Source organism: Nestor notabilis, unplaced genomic scaffold (genome assembly GCF_000696875.1).
Source record: "Nestor notabilis isolate BGI_N333 unplaced genomic scaffold, ASM69687v1 scaffold6639, whole genome shotgun sequence".
Lineage (NCBI taxonomy): Eukaryota > Metazoa > Chordata > Aves > Psittaciformes > Psittacidae > Nestor > Nestor notabilis.
Window position 1 is genome coordinate 1 of NW_009944012.1, and position 17,323 is coordinate 17,323.

The 17,323-nt window shown below is 35.8% G+C and overlaps 1 protein-coding gene across 1 annotated transcript in view; it reads right to left on the reverse strand.

The window, feature by feature from the left end:
- Nucleotides 1-3,900: 3,900 nt before the first annotated feature.
- The window catches only part of LOC104411730 (voltage-dependent calcium channel subunit alpha-2/delta-1-like), a gene marked incomplete at both ends in the record, with an annotated part of 32,973 nt that continues 19,550 nt past the window's right edge, over nucleotides 3,901-17,323 (reverse strand). The window contains 6 exons of the mRNA XM_010022220.1: nucleotides 3,901-3,975; nucleotides 5,475-5,549; nucleotides 7,147-7,215; nucleotides 9,556-9,645; nucleotides 11,190-11,239; nucleotides 13,259-13,337. Of these exons, the coding sequence (XP_010020522.1) occupies nucleotides 3,901-3,975; nucleotides 5,475-5,549; nucleotides 7,147-7,215; nucleotides 9,556-9,645; nucleotides 11,190-11,239; nucleotides 13,259-13,337 (438 nt within the window). The remainder of the gene's footprint in view (nucleotides 3,976-5,474; nucleotides 5,550-7,146; nucleotides 7,216-9,555; nucleotides 9,646-11,189; nucleotides 11,240-13,258; nucleotides 13,338-17,323) is intronic.

Consider the following 17,323-nt stretch of genomic DNA (forward strand, 5'->3'; position numbering starts at 1 on the left):
GGAAAGCAGAAGACATTCAGAAGAAGGGACTACTGAAAGCATAATACACCCTCACCTCCTCAAAGGTAAAGATGTACTTATATTTTAGTTTACATCTATCGAAAAACTGCTGGCAAAGAGGGTTAAGATGTTTGTTAATAAGTTAACAGCTACTAGGAGATTCAACTAAAATTAATATGACATGTTAAAGAAAGCCCATGAGTTCTAAATATATGTCTTCGTAGTGTACCTTAGTTTTAAAACGTAGTTCTTGTATCAGTCTGAATAGCATGCATCACCCCAAACAAACTGGGAGTGAAAAAGTCTAGTCTTTGTAACTGTTAATAACAACAATAACAACAATAATAATTCATATTCTTAGTATTACATTTAGACATTATTCTACAACACAAAACACAAAATATACTTTTTTAAACATACTCTAAATTAAACATTCGAACAGTAGTGAAACCATCTCCGGACTTCCATATTCTTCTAGGCTAGAAAACTATACAGAGGAACCATGACAACTAGTATCCTAATAACCCATTTCATTCTGCCTAGATTTAGCTGGGATGAACCGAGTTTTTCACTCTCTAACAAAGGTTCTTTATTCTTCAGTGTTACGAGTTTACATGGCAGTATAATAATATATGTGAGATGACCAGAACCCATCCTCACAAGATGGTTCCTAAAATGAGACTACTATATTGCTTAATTTCAGATTCCTTCTGTTAACAAAAATATAGTTTCATTTCTACATAAGAAAAAAGAATTAAAAATAGACCATTTGCCATCATGTTAATTTCTAATAATCTCTAATGAAGAAATAATTTGGTCAGTAATGACACATATATTTGGCTCAGAATGATTCATTGTCCTGGGTTCAGCTATAGCAGTCATTCTTTATCCTTCTTAGTAGCTGGTGCAGGGCTGTGTTTTTGACTTTCAGCCTGGGAACAACGCTGATAACAATGATGGTTTTAGTTGTTGCTAAGTAATGTTTACTGTGACCAAGGACTTTCTCAGTCTCATGCTCTGCCAGAGAGGAGGGGAAGCCAGGAGGAAGCAGAGACAGGACACCTGACCCAAACTGGCCAAAGGGCTATTCCATACCACAGCACGTCATGCTCAGTATAGAAACTGGGGGGGAGTCACCCAGAAGGCCCAGATCACTGCTCAGGTCGGGCTGGGTATCGGTCGGTGGGTGGTGAGCAATTGTTTCTGCTCTTATCATTATCATTATTATTGGTAGCAGTAGTGGTTTGTACTATACCTTAGTTACTGGAGTGCTCTTATCTCAGCCCTTGGGAGTTACATTCCTCCGATTCTCCTCCCCATCCCTCCGGGAGCGGGGGAAGGAAGAAGGGGGGGAAGTGAGCAAGTGGCTGTGTGGTTCTGAGTTACCGGCTGGGCTTAAACCACGACATTCATCAAGTCATAAAATCAAAACTTTCATGTTTTTAACACATAGAAAACCTTATGCACGTATCCAGAAACTGAAGATCTTCTAAATTATCAAGACTAAATAAAAAACTTCTTTTTCTTTTCTTTCTTCTATTGTTTGTTATAACGGGTCCTTTCAAAATAAATGAAAAGGGGTATTTCATCAATAGTTAAGATTATAGAATCATAGAAATGTTAGAGTTGGAAAGGACCTTAAGATCATCTAGTTCCAACCCCCCTGCCATGAGCAGGGACAGCTTGCACTAAACCAAGGCTCTGTCCAACCTGGCCTTGAACACCTCCAGGGGTGGAGCATTCACAACTTCCTTGGTTAACCCATTCCAGTCCCTCACCACCCTCACTGTAAAGAACTTCTTCTTTATATATAATCTAAACTTCACCTGTTTAAGTTTGCAGCCATTACCCCTTGTCCTACCACTACAGTTCCTAATGAAGAGTCCCTCCCCAGCATTCTTATAGGCCCCCCTCAGATACCAAAAGGCTGCTATGAGGTCTCCACGCAGCCTTCTCTTCTCCAGGCTGAACAGCCCCAACTTTCTCAGACTGTCTTCATACGGGAGGTGCTCCAGTCCTTTTATCATCCTCATGGCCCTCCTCTGGACTTGCTCCACCAGCTCCATGTCCTTTTTATGTTGAGGACACCAGAACTGGACACAATACTCCAAGTGAGGCCTCACAAGAGCAGAGTAGAGGGGCAGGGTCACCTCCTTTGACCTGCTGGCCACGCTTTTTTTGATGCAGCCCAGGATACAGTTGGCTTTCTGGGCTGCAAGTGCACACTGCCAGCTCATGTTATGCTTCTCATCAACCAACAGCCCTAAGATCAAGTTATTCTTTCTCTTCTTTAAAAGCATTTTTTTCCTTTCTTCTTTAGTTACACACTTGGCAAAAGATCTCAAACATATTCATTACTTCACCAGGAAATTAATTCAAGCAGTTACAAAGTCGACTTCCCCAAGCTTAAAAATTTAATGAATCACTAAAATATGTGGATGAATTCTTAATTTCTTTTTCCACCTTTAACAGTTAAAGATGCTGAAGTTCTGAAAAAGGGATCTGCTATCCCTCTTGTAGATGGGATAGGGCTTTCTGGTTAAGAGTCAAGAGAAGACAATTGCACGGCCTAGAGATCAATGTTATTGACCTGTTATTCTAGCCACATGAACATTGCTGGGAGGAATAAAATGAGGGATATGCATCCAATTTACAAAAAGCAGTATTTCCACGCCTAAAGACAGTAAATATAGGCTTCTATACTTAAGATTTTTCTCTAAATTACACTGAGTGCTAAAAAATAACAGGAGTAGGGTGCCACCGAAGTTTAAAAGCCTTACTACCTTCATTTGCCTGTGTATTGACAGTTTGCATTTATCTTGGACATATATTGCTCAAACCATCGTAATAAGCAATTTTAATATTGATAACTGAATAACATGGATATATTCTTTGGTCTTCAGTACTTACAGTGATTCATTATTATTTCTAACTTAATATTTGTAAATAATCCATACAATTTTTATTTAATTAAATATTAACCTTATGTTTGATATAATGTGTCATTTGGGCACTATCAATTCAAGTGACAAAATATGTTGAAATTATTTAAAATACAAGCATTTTCAAATAGTCCACTAAACAGAAGACTGTTGGATATGGAGAAACCCTTTGCTAAAGAAAATCATCCATTCATTTTGAAATATCTCATCAAAGCCAAGGAGGCAAGTTATTTAAGAAGAAGTCACCACAAAGTCAGGACTACAGTCAATTGATATAAAAGCAGACTTAAGTCTTGGGTTTAAATCTTCCTGAAATTTGAGTAAAGTCATGTCCTAATCAAATTTAGATAAAGATTTCATCTTTAAGGATGAAAGACCTTTCTCAAGTTGAACTACTGAAAGATCTAGCATTGTGGGACGTAGTGCTCGGCTAGATCTATCCCAGCTCTGCAATTCAGGTTTCAGCTCTGGTTAACAGAAAATAAACAGATAAATAAATATGAAAATACAAGTTAAATACATTGGGTTTTGTCCCTGTTTTCTGCAAGTATGAAAGTTTCCAATTTTGAAATGAGAAAGCATCACAAAATAAGCATGTGCACTAGTAAACTCAGTTTGCCTCGAGAGCATCTCATAACACACTACAAGTTCTTCACAACAATATTACAGCTACCACTAGTTGGTTTCATATCAATATGTATATTAAAACACTTATTTCACATATGTAAGTGTGAAATAAACATTTTTTATTTTATGGATAACCAAATTTGACACAAGCTAATGCTGACCTTTGTCTTGACTAAAAAGGACTTATATGAAGCCATAAATGCACCACAGATTTTCCTGACTTCCACACAACTAAGAATTCTTTACTACTGTTCTCTGGCAGATCTTAGTTTCTGTTATTTCTGACAATGTCCCCTTATTACAGCATAATAAATCAGAAGGGTTTTCATACCTTTGGTTGGAGATTTGGATGAAGTAGCACATACCCATTAGGATCAATTGCAAAATAGTATCCGTTTGGACAAAGCTGAAAGAAAGAAATGAAGTTTAGTATTACAAGGTTTAAAGTAATAACAAAAGATTAATCAATGGTTTTCAAGCAGTGGTCACCCTGAGGAACATACATTGTCTCAAGCATCATGAAATATATGAGATATTAACACAGAGAAGATAATTTCTTCTAGAATCATAAATTTGGAGGATAATTTTGGCTGTTAAACTCTGGAGGTCACCTTCAGAGTACAACCCTTTACTGGAAGCTGAGCTAACTTCAAAATATGATCCAACTTTGAAGTTGGACTACGTTTCAAAGGGTCTCTGAATATCTTCATTGGTGATTCCACAACCTGTTCCAGTGTTAAACCATCCTCACAAAGATTTTTCTTCCTTATTTCCAGTTGGAACTTCCATTGCACCATTATGTTGATTGTCTCTTGTCTGTTGCTGTAAACCTTTAAGAAATGTCAAGGTCCATCTTCTCTATAACTCCCATTAGGTAACTCATTAGGTTCTTTTTCAGTCTGAATAAACCCATGTCTCTCAGCTTCTTCTCATACACAGTGTACCCCAGCCCCTTGGCCAACTTGGTGGATCTGCACTGGACTCTGCCCAGCACCTCAGTTTATTTCTTATGCTAGGAGAGACCAAACTTGGACACGTTACTCTGCAAGGGCACACTGCTACACACTGCTAACTTACGTTCAGCTTGTCCTCCACCATGACCCTCAGGCCTTTTCCTGCCTTTTGAGGCAGGAAAGCTTGTCCCAGCTTGTACTATGGCATAGGATTATTCCATTCTAAATGCAGGCCACTGAATTTGCCTTCAGTCAAATTCATGATGTTCCTATGCTTCCTCAGCTGTTTTCCACAGTACTAGTTGTTTTCTTTGAAATCCCCTGGATAGATGTCTACATATATAGAATCACAGAATCACAGAATGGTTTGGGTTGGAAAGGACCTTAAGATCATCTAGGTCCAACCCCCCTGCCATGGGCAGGGACACCACACACTAAACTATGTCACCCAAGGCTCTGTCCAACCTGCCCTTGAACACTGCGAGGGATGGAGCATTCACAACTTCCTTGGGCAACCCATTCCAGTAAAACAATCATACTGAGAAGGCTATAGAGAGATATGTATATTAAAGAACTCTTCCATAACAAACTGTCCTATATAAATGCTAAATATTATTACTAGCTCAAATGATCATGTACTCTACACTGTGGTAAGAACCAAGCACTTAAAAAGCAGTGCTTTAAGCTACAGGAAAATAATTACTTGGAATATATCCCCCAATATAAAAGTTGCCTTTACAGATGCATCTTGATGGACAATTCACACACAAACACATATATGGCTGGAGAGAAAACCGTCAGAAAATCTACAACAATGGAAAAGAATATATGAAAAGAAGCCTGCTGGTATTTTGACTCACATCCAGTCATTGCTGTATGACTAATGAAAGAGCATGAAGAGAAATCTTACATAAATCATACATAAAGGAAACCATCAAAGCAAGCAACTTACCGTAAATCGGGGTGTCAGTTTTTTTATGTCCTCCAAAGAGACATCAACCCCCATTACTCCAAGAATCAGCTGATTCTGGTAAGATTCCAAAATGTTAGAATATATCTGACATATTTACAATGCAGAATAACTGTAACAGTCAGTAAATTTTGATTTTGCCTTTGTCTCGTTTGACAGATATGACTTGAAAAGTTGCTTATTTATGTATGTCTCTATTCTAAATGTTTTAAATAATATCCAAGTGATTCAAAATAACATTCAGCACATTCAGAATTTAGTATAGAATATGCTAATTGTTTAGGAAGATGAATATGGATGCTTTCCTGGATGAATAAACAATAAATGTAAGAACAAAATAGGTAAAAGCAAAAGCAATGCATTAATGTTGCCAATAATGTAGATAATAAATTACTAGCACCAATATAGAGCTACTATTGCATGCTTAGGGTGGGCAATTGAAAAGTGAGACCCCAAAACAATTAACTGTGGTATAATGATGAATGAAAAATAAGCCCTAAACAACAAAACAAAAACCCAGTGACTACAGCAATCATCAGCACTTGAAATCAGGGACTCAGCCACCACATTTACTTCACTTGTAATTTATTTTCCTACTACAGAAAAGGAAGGTAGTCATTTACACAGTATCACCTGAATCCCTTCTCCAGGTTAAATAAATTTGGAATATGTATTGGAAGATGCATCTTGCAGTCTGTAACCTTAAGTTCAGGTACAGATATAAGTTGGGCAGATTCTAATTCTCTTGTTCCTCTGTACTAGACCATGGTTGTTTTACTTCTCAGAAAGCCATCCTTTGATACTCAGTAGTTACTCACTTTGCAACCACACTCAGTGAATCCCAGGCATTATCATGTAGATAAGATTATGAAACCTTATTTGTTGTTTTGTTTTTAAGGGGAAACTAAGAGAACTATTCTGAAAGTAAATAAAAGAAATGGCAGTGATCAAATTTGTATTTATTCATTCTGAGTCCATGTAATATCTGAAAAAGCGAATCAAAGAATATCTTCTCTAAACTTCTGTACATTTCGACCTGGATGAAGATGAGTACCACACCAAATGTACAGTATTTTACCATACTCTGTAAATCATATTCTGGGTGGGATTTTAATAAAGCAACATTTTGATTTTGTGATGACAGCAATTGATTCCATATTTGACAGTAAATAGGGATGGGCAATCGTATTTGTCTAATACCAAGATTTTAATCTAAGCACACAGTACTATTATTATTACAATGAATTAGTTTAAATTCTCTACATCATTGCCTTTTACCCTGAAATAGCTTCACCCTGTCATAGCTTCACAGATTTGTTAAAAATTCACCTGGGTATTCCTTTCTCAGCAAGGCCTGAATAATATAATAATCTGCTTCCCATCTATTGAGCACTTAGTGCATTCCCACTGCCACCAGGTCAGAGAGATAGATCAAGGAATGTCACACCCTGCAACTCAGAACTACAAAAAAGGGTAATCTGCATTTTTTTGTTCCCGGGGGCTATCAGGTAACTAGAGATGACCCCTTTGTTTATGAGGTACAAGTCAATTCAGCTGTAGAAAGCTCTATGGAAATACACATTATTCAAGGAGTTTAGCATTAAATATAATTCAAATAACTGGGGTTTTTTTTCTGCTTTGTGTAACAGCTTACTATTTTCCCATTTTGTTCCTTTGTTAGATTGAAGACAGGTAGGGTTCCTGTAATCACAAGGCCCAGCTCCTAGGAAATAACCATATAGAGAGGAGAGAAAAAGACTTTTTAGTTAAATAACAAATATTGAACTATAAAAAATTAGAACAATCCAGGGATTACTGTATCTAAACATGAGATTAGAGTACTGACTTTTAGTTTGTAAAAGCATTAAAATACTTCATTGATTTTATGCATAAAACTTAGGGGTTTTTTGTGTCCATGCATTAGTGAGAGTAATAAACTACTTTTTTTAAATAGATGGTGTGCAAGAATGTAGGATATAATAGTTTAAAAAACGCTAAACATGTTTACAGCTATAGTACCCACTATACTAAAAACTCCAGATAGCAGGGGGAAAAAAACAGAAGTAAAAAAAGGAGAAAGTCAAATCAAACTTAAAGATAGCAATTAGACAGGCAACAAACACATACAGGCAAAAGCAACAGAAAAATCCATCAGGTAATACTACTACTTTTCATATCATCATTACTTTTCAATTACTTGCAATAATGTCCACCATGGGTTCTGCAAAATCATGAAGTCTCTTCAGGTACTGAGACAAGGAATTGCACTTATTTGGGAAGATACAAGAAATTCAGTTTTCCTTTATGAACAGTCACAACTCATACTTAGAGTAGGATCCAGAGAAACATCTTTAGGTAGCCAGAAAAGTACTATATTCAATTCTAAATATAAAGGGAGACTTCTACCTTTTTTTATGCTAATGTTTGGGGTTTATTTCAAATTTCCAAGTTCCACCCCCACTCCATGCTTGCTCCTTCCATGTATTTTATTGAGGAACCATATCCTTTCCTCCTTTTGTTTTGTTAAAAAACAAAAAACAAAATCCAAAAAAACACCCCCAAAAAAACTTTATTAATTCACTTTGATGAAATTCATTCTCCATTTGCCCAGTCTAATAGAACCTTTTTGTATTTTAAACCATTCTTCATAAACTGAAGTTTATGTGTCAAACAAAAGGTGATGAGATCAGAGTTAGTAATGTTACAAATAAGGCAAAGAGAAGGAGAAGTGGGCTTTTTAGGAGAATAAGAGAAGCAGAAAATGAAGATGAAACAGAAGAAAAGATACAGAAGGATATTTTTAGAAGGAGACTGAAGAGATACATACAAAACAGGAGGGGTATGTATAGGGGATAATACCCTCTCCTCCCAAAAACAGGAGAGGACAATAATAACAGGTTATGATATAATTATATATACACAAACACATATAAAGCAGGTGAATGGAGAAAAGCTTGAAGGAAAGACTGAATAAACCCACTGAAAATAATAAAGTGACACACAGAAGTCTGCAGGTATCACATGATCTACTTCATTAAAGAGATCTCCTTTAATTCCAGTTACAAATTTAGCTTTGACTTTACAACAGGATATGTACAGAACATATGAACTTTTGTCATAACATCCTTTATGTTTCCAGTAAGTACCTCAACAGCAACTAAGCAAACATGTTTAATGAACTACTGGCCATTGAAATTCCAATGAAAAACTAGTGTTTCTGTGTCACATTCAGTTCCATGATGTGTTTATAAAAATTTTACAGTAATGCTGACTGACAGGAAGAAGTAGATTTTGACATGACATTAGATGACCATGTGACCTTGGATAAGTACATGACTCCAGATGACCATTTTGCAGTAATTTTTGCCTAGTTAGAGTTACTCAGAAGAAAGTTATCTAAAGCAACAGATTAGACTGCTGCTAATAATACTTTGTGTTTCATAGTTTCCTAAAGATGTTTGTTTTACAAGACTGAACTGATAAATTCAGCAGTAAGGAAATAATTTCATATATCTTTTTGTTTATTTCCCCATTATATACACTGTCCAATTAAACAAATCAGTACTTTGAGGAAGCAAGTAATTACAACAACCATGACAGTTTAAAGTTGCAAGTTCAAAATCTGTACAAATGTACCAAGTAACATTGACAGGTTTCATTCTACCCGGAATACTTTTTGAGGGGAGCATGGATGTGGAAGAAAAAAGAACTCCTCACCCGTAACATAACAAATAACCTCTACTGCAGCAGAGGTACAGCACTTGAAAACTATTTGGTTCTTTTTTCTTTTATTAAGTTGAGGGCAACAATGACCTACACTTAAAAATCTGTGTCTAGGATAAATTCCTTTCCTCTGTTAAAGTTTAGGATGCTTAAGAGGATACTAGGGGTGAGCAATGAGCAGCATGTTAGACAGTTCAGGAAACTGTACAGGTGCTTGAAATGCAAGCATATGGTATTTGGAACTGCAGGAAATTTAGCCCTCAGGACTGTGGAAAATAGAACCAAATAGTTACTGGTCTGATAAGATTCTTACTTTACTAGAAGTAAACACAGATCATACCAGAGCATCCAGATAGACATTTGTCCATTGGACTTGTTTGGCCTTCTCTCCAGCTAAAACCATTGGTCTGCCCAAAACATCCAGATATTCCTGCCAAAAAGTGTAATAAATTCATCAGAAGGCAGTTATTAGATCAGAGTCTACAAACAGCATGAAAATAAACAATAATGAAATAAAAACAATTAAAAGATTAAAAAAAGAAGGTAAAAATTCATCATCAATATAGGAGTAGTATTTAATGACTTCTTTAAAGTTGTATTACTTGACTATTCAGTCTTCAGTTTATCTACTGCCAAGGTAATCCCTCTATTACAGCCACAGTCACATGGATCTTACACATCCATAACCAGTGCTCTTTCCACAATGTGAGAATTACAACTATTTTTTCCCAAATTTAACTGCTAATGCCATAATGAAATTACAAGCACACTGCAGAACTTTCAACCAATAAGAGAGAGTGGCCAATGGAGAGTAAGTGGTGTCACAGTTGGGTGTATGTTAAGCTCCTACCGCAATAACTTGCATAACTTCTAATGAAACAAAAAAATCAGAATCATAAAACCTAATGGTCCCTGCCTTCCTTCAGTCTGGGACTACAGCTTTGGCTGGTGACCTTACGAGATGTCAGACTTGTGGTCTGGTTTGGGAGTGGATGCCATCAAACTTGTTTCAGTCTTCAAACTTTTCTATTTGTCTGGTCATATTAGGGATATTTCTTGCCAGACACTATCTGGAAGAGTTTAACAGAATCCTCCTATGGAAGCCAAAAAAAGAGGACTCTCATTTCCTGCCAAAAAATGTGATGCCTGGCCTTGGAAGGACAAAGAACTGCTGTGTACTTCCCTGGTTTTCTGGACATGTGAACACTTTCAAACAACTGGAAAGAGTATCTGTTCATCTACACTGTCAGTTTGGATCACATCATATAATGCCTGAGTCCTGTGCCCTTAATTGTCTGCTAAAATGTTCCTGCATCCTTTTTGAAGGAAAAAAGCTGTGTCTCTCCCAGACTGCTTGGATCAGCCCAGGAATCAATCCTATTGTACCAGGTCGCTGCTTCTGCCCAGTTGAATTAAGATACTCTAGCAGGGTTGTGCCCTCACACACATCCACAGCCTTCTCCAGATAATACAAGCCTGCTGCAAGTATGGCAAGAGACAGACTATGAATGTCTAGGAACGTTATAAAAAATAACTCAGTATATAGAACTTTATAAAAAAATTGCTGCCATGTCTTAAGGTCAAAGATGGACCATGTAAGGCCAGGAGGAAAACTGAGCCCAAAGCATAGTCCTTGTGCAGGGGTCTGCAGGATACACATCATTTCAAATGCTGTTGTGTGCACAAGGTCAGCCTGCTTTAGAGAATGCTAGTGTGAACAGTATGCATGCAAGCTGCTGTGGGCCAGTTAGCCAGGGAAACAGGGATCACATCTTAAATAGTCTCACTACAACCACTAGAAAAGAAAATAAATGAGAATAACAGAGTAATCCCTTCACATGTAAAAGAAAGCCTTATTTTTTTTCTCTGTTCTTAATGTGGTGTATACAGAGGCAAAATGCAACAGACTTAAAAACAGGAATTACTCTACTTCTTCGTGTTATAACTGTATCTGGATTTGACCAATACACTTACCTGGGTGTTTATTCTTATGGCTCCAATGGATGGAATTTCATAATAATAACCTAAAATTTTGAACAGAAATAATGCCATCTTACTATAATATATAGCTAGTCTCTTAATTTCAAGGAAATTCATTAATCTGGTAATTTCTAATTTAACGTTTATAGAAATTAAGGAATACTTTTCTAGTAGATGCCACCACATGTGGCCACATATGGTGGGTCACCACACCTTATAGGCCAAGCTAGTCACTTTTAAGCAGTGAGAGCATATAATGTGTTTCTTTTGTATGTTGGATTTAAAGCTGAGATTTGTTCTCCTGGATTCTCATTTATTCTCATGTACAACTATATTTAATGGTCATTTTAATACACTGTGACAGCAACATAATTATATGCTGAACACATATAGAAATATAAGTATAGCTACACTTTGCCACAATAGTACTCATAGTATAAAAATATCAGCCACTCTGTGGAAAGAATGAAAAAATCTAATGGGTATTTCTTCTAACTAAACACTAGAAATGTCTTTATTCAGTGCTGATTCTAGCACTTATTTGTTTGAATTGAAAATGTTGTCCATCTGCACCAAATAAGAGTGAGGACAGGTACTGAGATCCAGTTTCAGACCAAGTAAGTCAAATTGGAAGGAAGGTGTGGTGGACTGGAGAGGTAAGAGTCCTAAGGTTTGTCATTTACTTTGCTGTAAACAATGCGTGACTTGATAATAAATTAAAGATTTTAATTAAGGAAAAACAAAATAAATCTTTGCTTCTTTGGATGTTCAAACAAATAATCACAACATTTGGATTGAAGATTATGATCATTTTGCCTCGATAATAAGATGACATAGGTGGGTGGTTATGCTTTAAACCAGCTGGTCGTCATTTGTTTTAAAACAATTGAGTTCACATGCACATAGTATTCAGCAATACAAAGATGTTAGACAAAAAAATCCCTGCCCAAAAAAAACCCTCTCATTGATTGTTTGTAATTACCTGACAATACAATATGCTCTTCATGAAGTTGTCGCATCTTCTGCATAACTTCCCAGCCCATGGAGGTGTTCATGAGATTACAGTACATATGCTGTTCATACAGGATACAGATTCTTCTATACAATTTTTTTTCTGTACCTTTACCTTTCTCTTATCTGTGGTTTACGTTATTCTCATGCCTGAGAACTGTATCTTGGTATCTTTCCCTGCAGTCTAAATTTTCAAGATCCTTTGTAATCTACCCCACCTCTCACCTCTTGCTTCTCACCGGTTTGTAAAGTACTTTCACATTTCCAGTCAGGAAATTGCTCTGTTTAAAATACTGACAATAGTGTTTGATAATTTCTCCATTTTCTATTTACCTGTATGTATCTTTTAGCTCTTGTTCCATAGTTTTACTGAAAGGTATTTCAGACACCTCTTTCTCACACTCTTTTTTAAATGTTTCTGTCCGCATTTTTCATGTAGAAATTTTAGGAGAAAGCATTTTACTTCCTTACTTTCACCTTTTTTACTTCTTTTTTTTTCATTAATGAAGAAAATCAGGATAAAATTAAAAATTGTAAGATGCTCTTAGAAGCTGAGAAATCACAACAAGAATGATTTTGATATTTTCATCAAAAAGGGGAAAAATATATCATGTCATCTGGTCCCTTGTAAGTTTTGGAGAAAAAACAGAAAGAAATCCAACCAGCCAACCAACCAAACAAGAAATCCCTTTGTCCAGACCTCTTAATATAAACCAGCTTTGCTTAATTTCTTATCTGTCATCAGTTTCATCTTTTCATAGATGGCTATTACAAGATTTCTCAGAACTGAACCATAACATCTTATTATTAAGAAAAATACTTCTTTTTTTTTCTTACAGTATAAAGTTATAAATAATCAGAAATAAATATGCAGGCTTATTCTTATATCTTTATATATATTCATATGCACATTATTTCATGAAAGTTTTATTAAAAGATACAATAAAACTAAAAATCAGTCTGAAAAAAAATCAGTAATTTTTAGAGACTAATAAAGATATCACATATCCAAAGCTCTAGCAAAGAATAGTCTGAAAGAAAAAACACAGTACCTTTATTTTCACAGGCCATCCACTGTATAGGTCCTTTGTCATAATTATGTTGACCAACAGAAAATGTGAACACACGTACCTATGCAAGTTAAGAGACCAACGCATATAACTTAATTACATGTCACTAATTAGGTGTGACTCTCCAGTTAATGATATGTGGGTTTTTCATACATTTGAACAGAAAAAGACAACTGTGAAGTTTCCATTTTAAAAAAAGTCATAATAGATACACTGAGATAGATACACTCTTTATGATAGCTTATATATTCCTATCATTTGGTCCATGAAGTAGAACTCAAGAAGAATGCTCTTTCATACATCTTTCAAAGCTCTTAAATTGGTTACCATCCATGAAACATTTTTTTTTCCCCTAAGGTGGTAATTATACCTGTTCAGGTTAGGTTAGTTGACATAATCTCCTATCATTATTAGGTGCTTACCAATGAATTAAAATGAACATACGCATGACAGTAGAAATCAAAACAATTCAAAACAGCAAATAATTTCAGGAAAAAATATTAAACTTTCCAATACCACAGAAAAACACTCATGTTGCTCAGAATTTCAGACATTTTCATGTAAAATCATTAAATTAGTTCAACAAAATTTCATAACAGGGTTGAGCTTCAGATATTTAAGGTTAAGCTCTTAATATTCATTAAAGCTGTGTGTATTATAAGCCTAACTCTATTATGTTTAGACAATGCAACTCCAATCTATCTCAGCAACTTAGGCGAGTCATGGCTTCAGAAAAATTCATCCAAGTTTTGTACTGAAAACAGGCTTTTCAGTTGAAATTATTTCTCATGAAAATTGTTTTATTTGAATGAGAAAAAAAAAACACCAAACACTCAGTATTGCTGTATAAATATTAAAAATCCTACAATACACAGAAAAAAATATCAATACTATGTTTCAGCTTCTGGCTGAATATTTTGCTCCAAAGCTGAGCATTTCTGTGAAAGATGGGAATGATAATTTCTCAACAGTTTTAATAAGCTGTTCACTATTATCCTGTCCCTCTGAAGGAATGTCCAAGGACCAGACTGCTTTTCCATTTCAGTCATCTCTTTCTTTATGGATCTTTAACTTTACGACTTCACTTTACAAATCACAGATCATGACAGAATTCCTTTCTATGGAACTTGATGACTATGTTTAAAACATAATACAATTGATTTGCATGAAGCCTATAACTGCAGGTAACATTTTCTTTAAACAATATTCACAATATAAAACTGCAGACTCCTTGTAAACTACTGATCATTGCTCATTTTGTATACTATTATTTATAGAAATTCTCATCACATTATTTAGCATGTACAATTACTACCTATACCTTCATTTGTCAAATAAGCAACAAAAATGTGACATAATCAGAGCACAGATATTAACTAAAAGCTGCAGGAATAGCTCCACATCATCAATCAGCAACTAGCAAATGGTGAAACTTTATTAGTGTTGACCCCTATATGCAAGAAGGGTGAACAAAGCTTTGTGCTACATGTCATTTTTAATTAACAGCATGTTTTGGTTTGCTTTATCCATCCAAGCCCTTTGTTTTTACAGTTAAAAGCAGGATTAAAGCAACTACTCTGCTGCTCTGAATGCTAATTCAGGTGCTCAATTTTTTCTTTAAATATAGACAAAATCTAAAGTTTTTTTAAAAAATGGTAAAACTATCCCATACAGGGTTGTTTCTCAGTAATGAGTCAAGCCAGTTACACTTCTGGTTACACAGAGTGGTAAGGCCTGACTGTACATGTGATAAATTTTGTTCTCGTAGTTTATATGGCTAGAGACGGATGAAAAAATGCCTTCTATTATCTTGAAATGACAGTGTGAACATGACTTCACCTGATATGTCTGTATCTCATTTACCTTTTAAATACTGTATCACATTGTAAATTCAAGTTACATTTGCCATCCCCTGTTCTTGACCTCCTTTACAAAACGTCAGCTATAACTCTTCTAATGGATCTGTTTCTATGTAATTACTATCTACTTTTTCTAAGCTGAATATCACAATATTATTTTCTATTGGTATCTCTCAGTTCACAAGGTCCCTGCTTACTATACTCCTGTTCTTCATTTTGCACTTACCACTGCTCCCAGTCTAGTGCCCACTGAACACTTGATTCAAAATACGTTCTTCTCAAAAATTATGGTGCAGTAGAAAAACCCCACTGAAAGCCATTAGTTAGGTAGTTGAGTGACCTGATGTCCCTTTTGTATTAAAAGTACCTAATTAAGTTAAGACAGAGTCATGCGGGTTTGCTTGTGTGTGTATAAAACATGAGTCAATTAGACTGGACTGTCTAGCATTTGATCTCAAACGTAAAAATGAAACACTGCATTGGATTCAAGTTGTGAAATTGTATGTAACTTAGGGAAAAGAAGCAGCATGTTAAATCTGCAACAAATCTATAAAGAACTTACAATTTAAATTATTGACAACAAGCAGAGGACAATATATCTGATTTACTGTTCCTTGGATAATTAACAGAGATAAAGAACTGCAATGAAAATTGGAGGTTTTATTGTTACATGGTTTGGCAAGAGGGTGGAACACTCAAAAGAGTTTTCTTTTTCCTATTGCCTCATCTGGTATTGAGTAGAATGACAGACCAGCTGGAAAAATGAGTCAGCAAGTCAAATTAAACAAGCCAATTTTAGCAAAAAAACATGTTCCGTGCTAACATTTTCTGTGACAGGACCCAGAGCCAGCCAAAGGACTGAGACCCATCTGTCTATACCTTTTCCTTACAGACACCACGCCAAAGATGACAAAAGTTTTTTACACTAAAAAAACTGATTTAATTACATTTAATAGGGAATATATAACTCAGAACACTTGAAGCAACTAGATCAGAGACAATGGATATAAGCACCTCTCCCTTTGCCTGTCCTTCCTTTTAAGTTTGGTTACCAGTGAAATTGATTTCCAAGTTGAAGCAAACTGCCAAGTACTCTTTGATCCCAAAAAGTTGTTTTCATCACCACCAAAGCTTGTTTATTTCTTCTCTGTGCTTCTCTGCAGCCTGTCAGGTTTTGCATAAACTCCAGGTTCCTGGGTCCTTTGGCTAAGACTCTTGCTCTCTACCATCTACACTAGAGGATGGACACTTCTGTCCCTCAAACTTTTCCCCAGGAAAGTGTAACCTTGCCTCCATAAAAGGGAGCGCCATTTATCCTCTTCATAAAGAAGCAAATCAATAAAAAACAATGGAACAATCAGAAAAAATAAATAGGACCTGTCACTCTTTCTGATTTTCAATGGATCTATTGGAAGTGCTCTAAAAACTCATCCCCCTGCAACAGAGAACTAGAGATGGGCACCAGGCTGCTCTGCCAGCCCAGACAGGTGCAGTCTTCAAACTGTTCTGAAATATGGAAGTCCTAATTTCTACCAGTGAGAGTACGAGTCTACAGGTGTGTTAGTTCTGTCAGTAATATATCATGTGCTGGTAATGGGTAGCTAATTCTCTGTATTTTTCTCATTCTGAAACTAATCTTGGGGAGGAAACACAAAATCTTTTATTCTTTGTCTTATTCATTTACTCTAAATAGTAGAGCAATGTACTTATTAACAAGTCAAACAAGTGCAGAATTAATGTAAGAACAGTCAGACAGGCAGCACAGGCTGCCCAGAGAGATTGTAAAGTCTGCCTCCTTTGACGTTTTAAAGACCAGACTAGATAAAGCCCTGATCTTATTCCTAACATGTGACTAGAGACCTCAGTAGGTCCCTTGCAGCCTGACTTATCCTAGGATCCTATGAAGGACATCGAAGGAAAACAAGCAAATATCCAATTCCTAATCAGAGGAATTGGTAGACAAAAAAATGAAAGCTACAGAAAATAGAGGAACAAGTACTGTATTGAGGAAAATACAATACCCTTATTATATAATGAATTTTATTTTATTTTGTATTTCCTTCTACCAGAAAAAGCTCATAAAAACCAAGGTGAATAGAATGATTCTGACTGCTACAGATATTAGGGGACACTGGTACTCAAGACAGTTGTGATGAAGAGAGGAATGAAGAGTTACCCATGAAAAGAC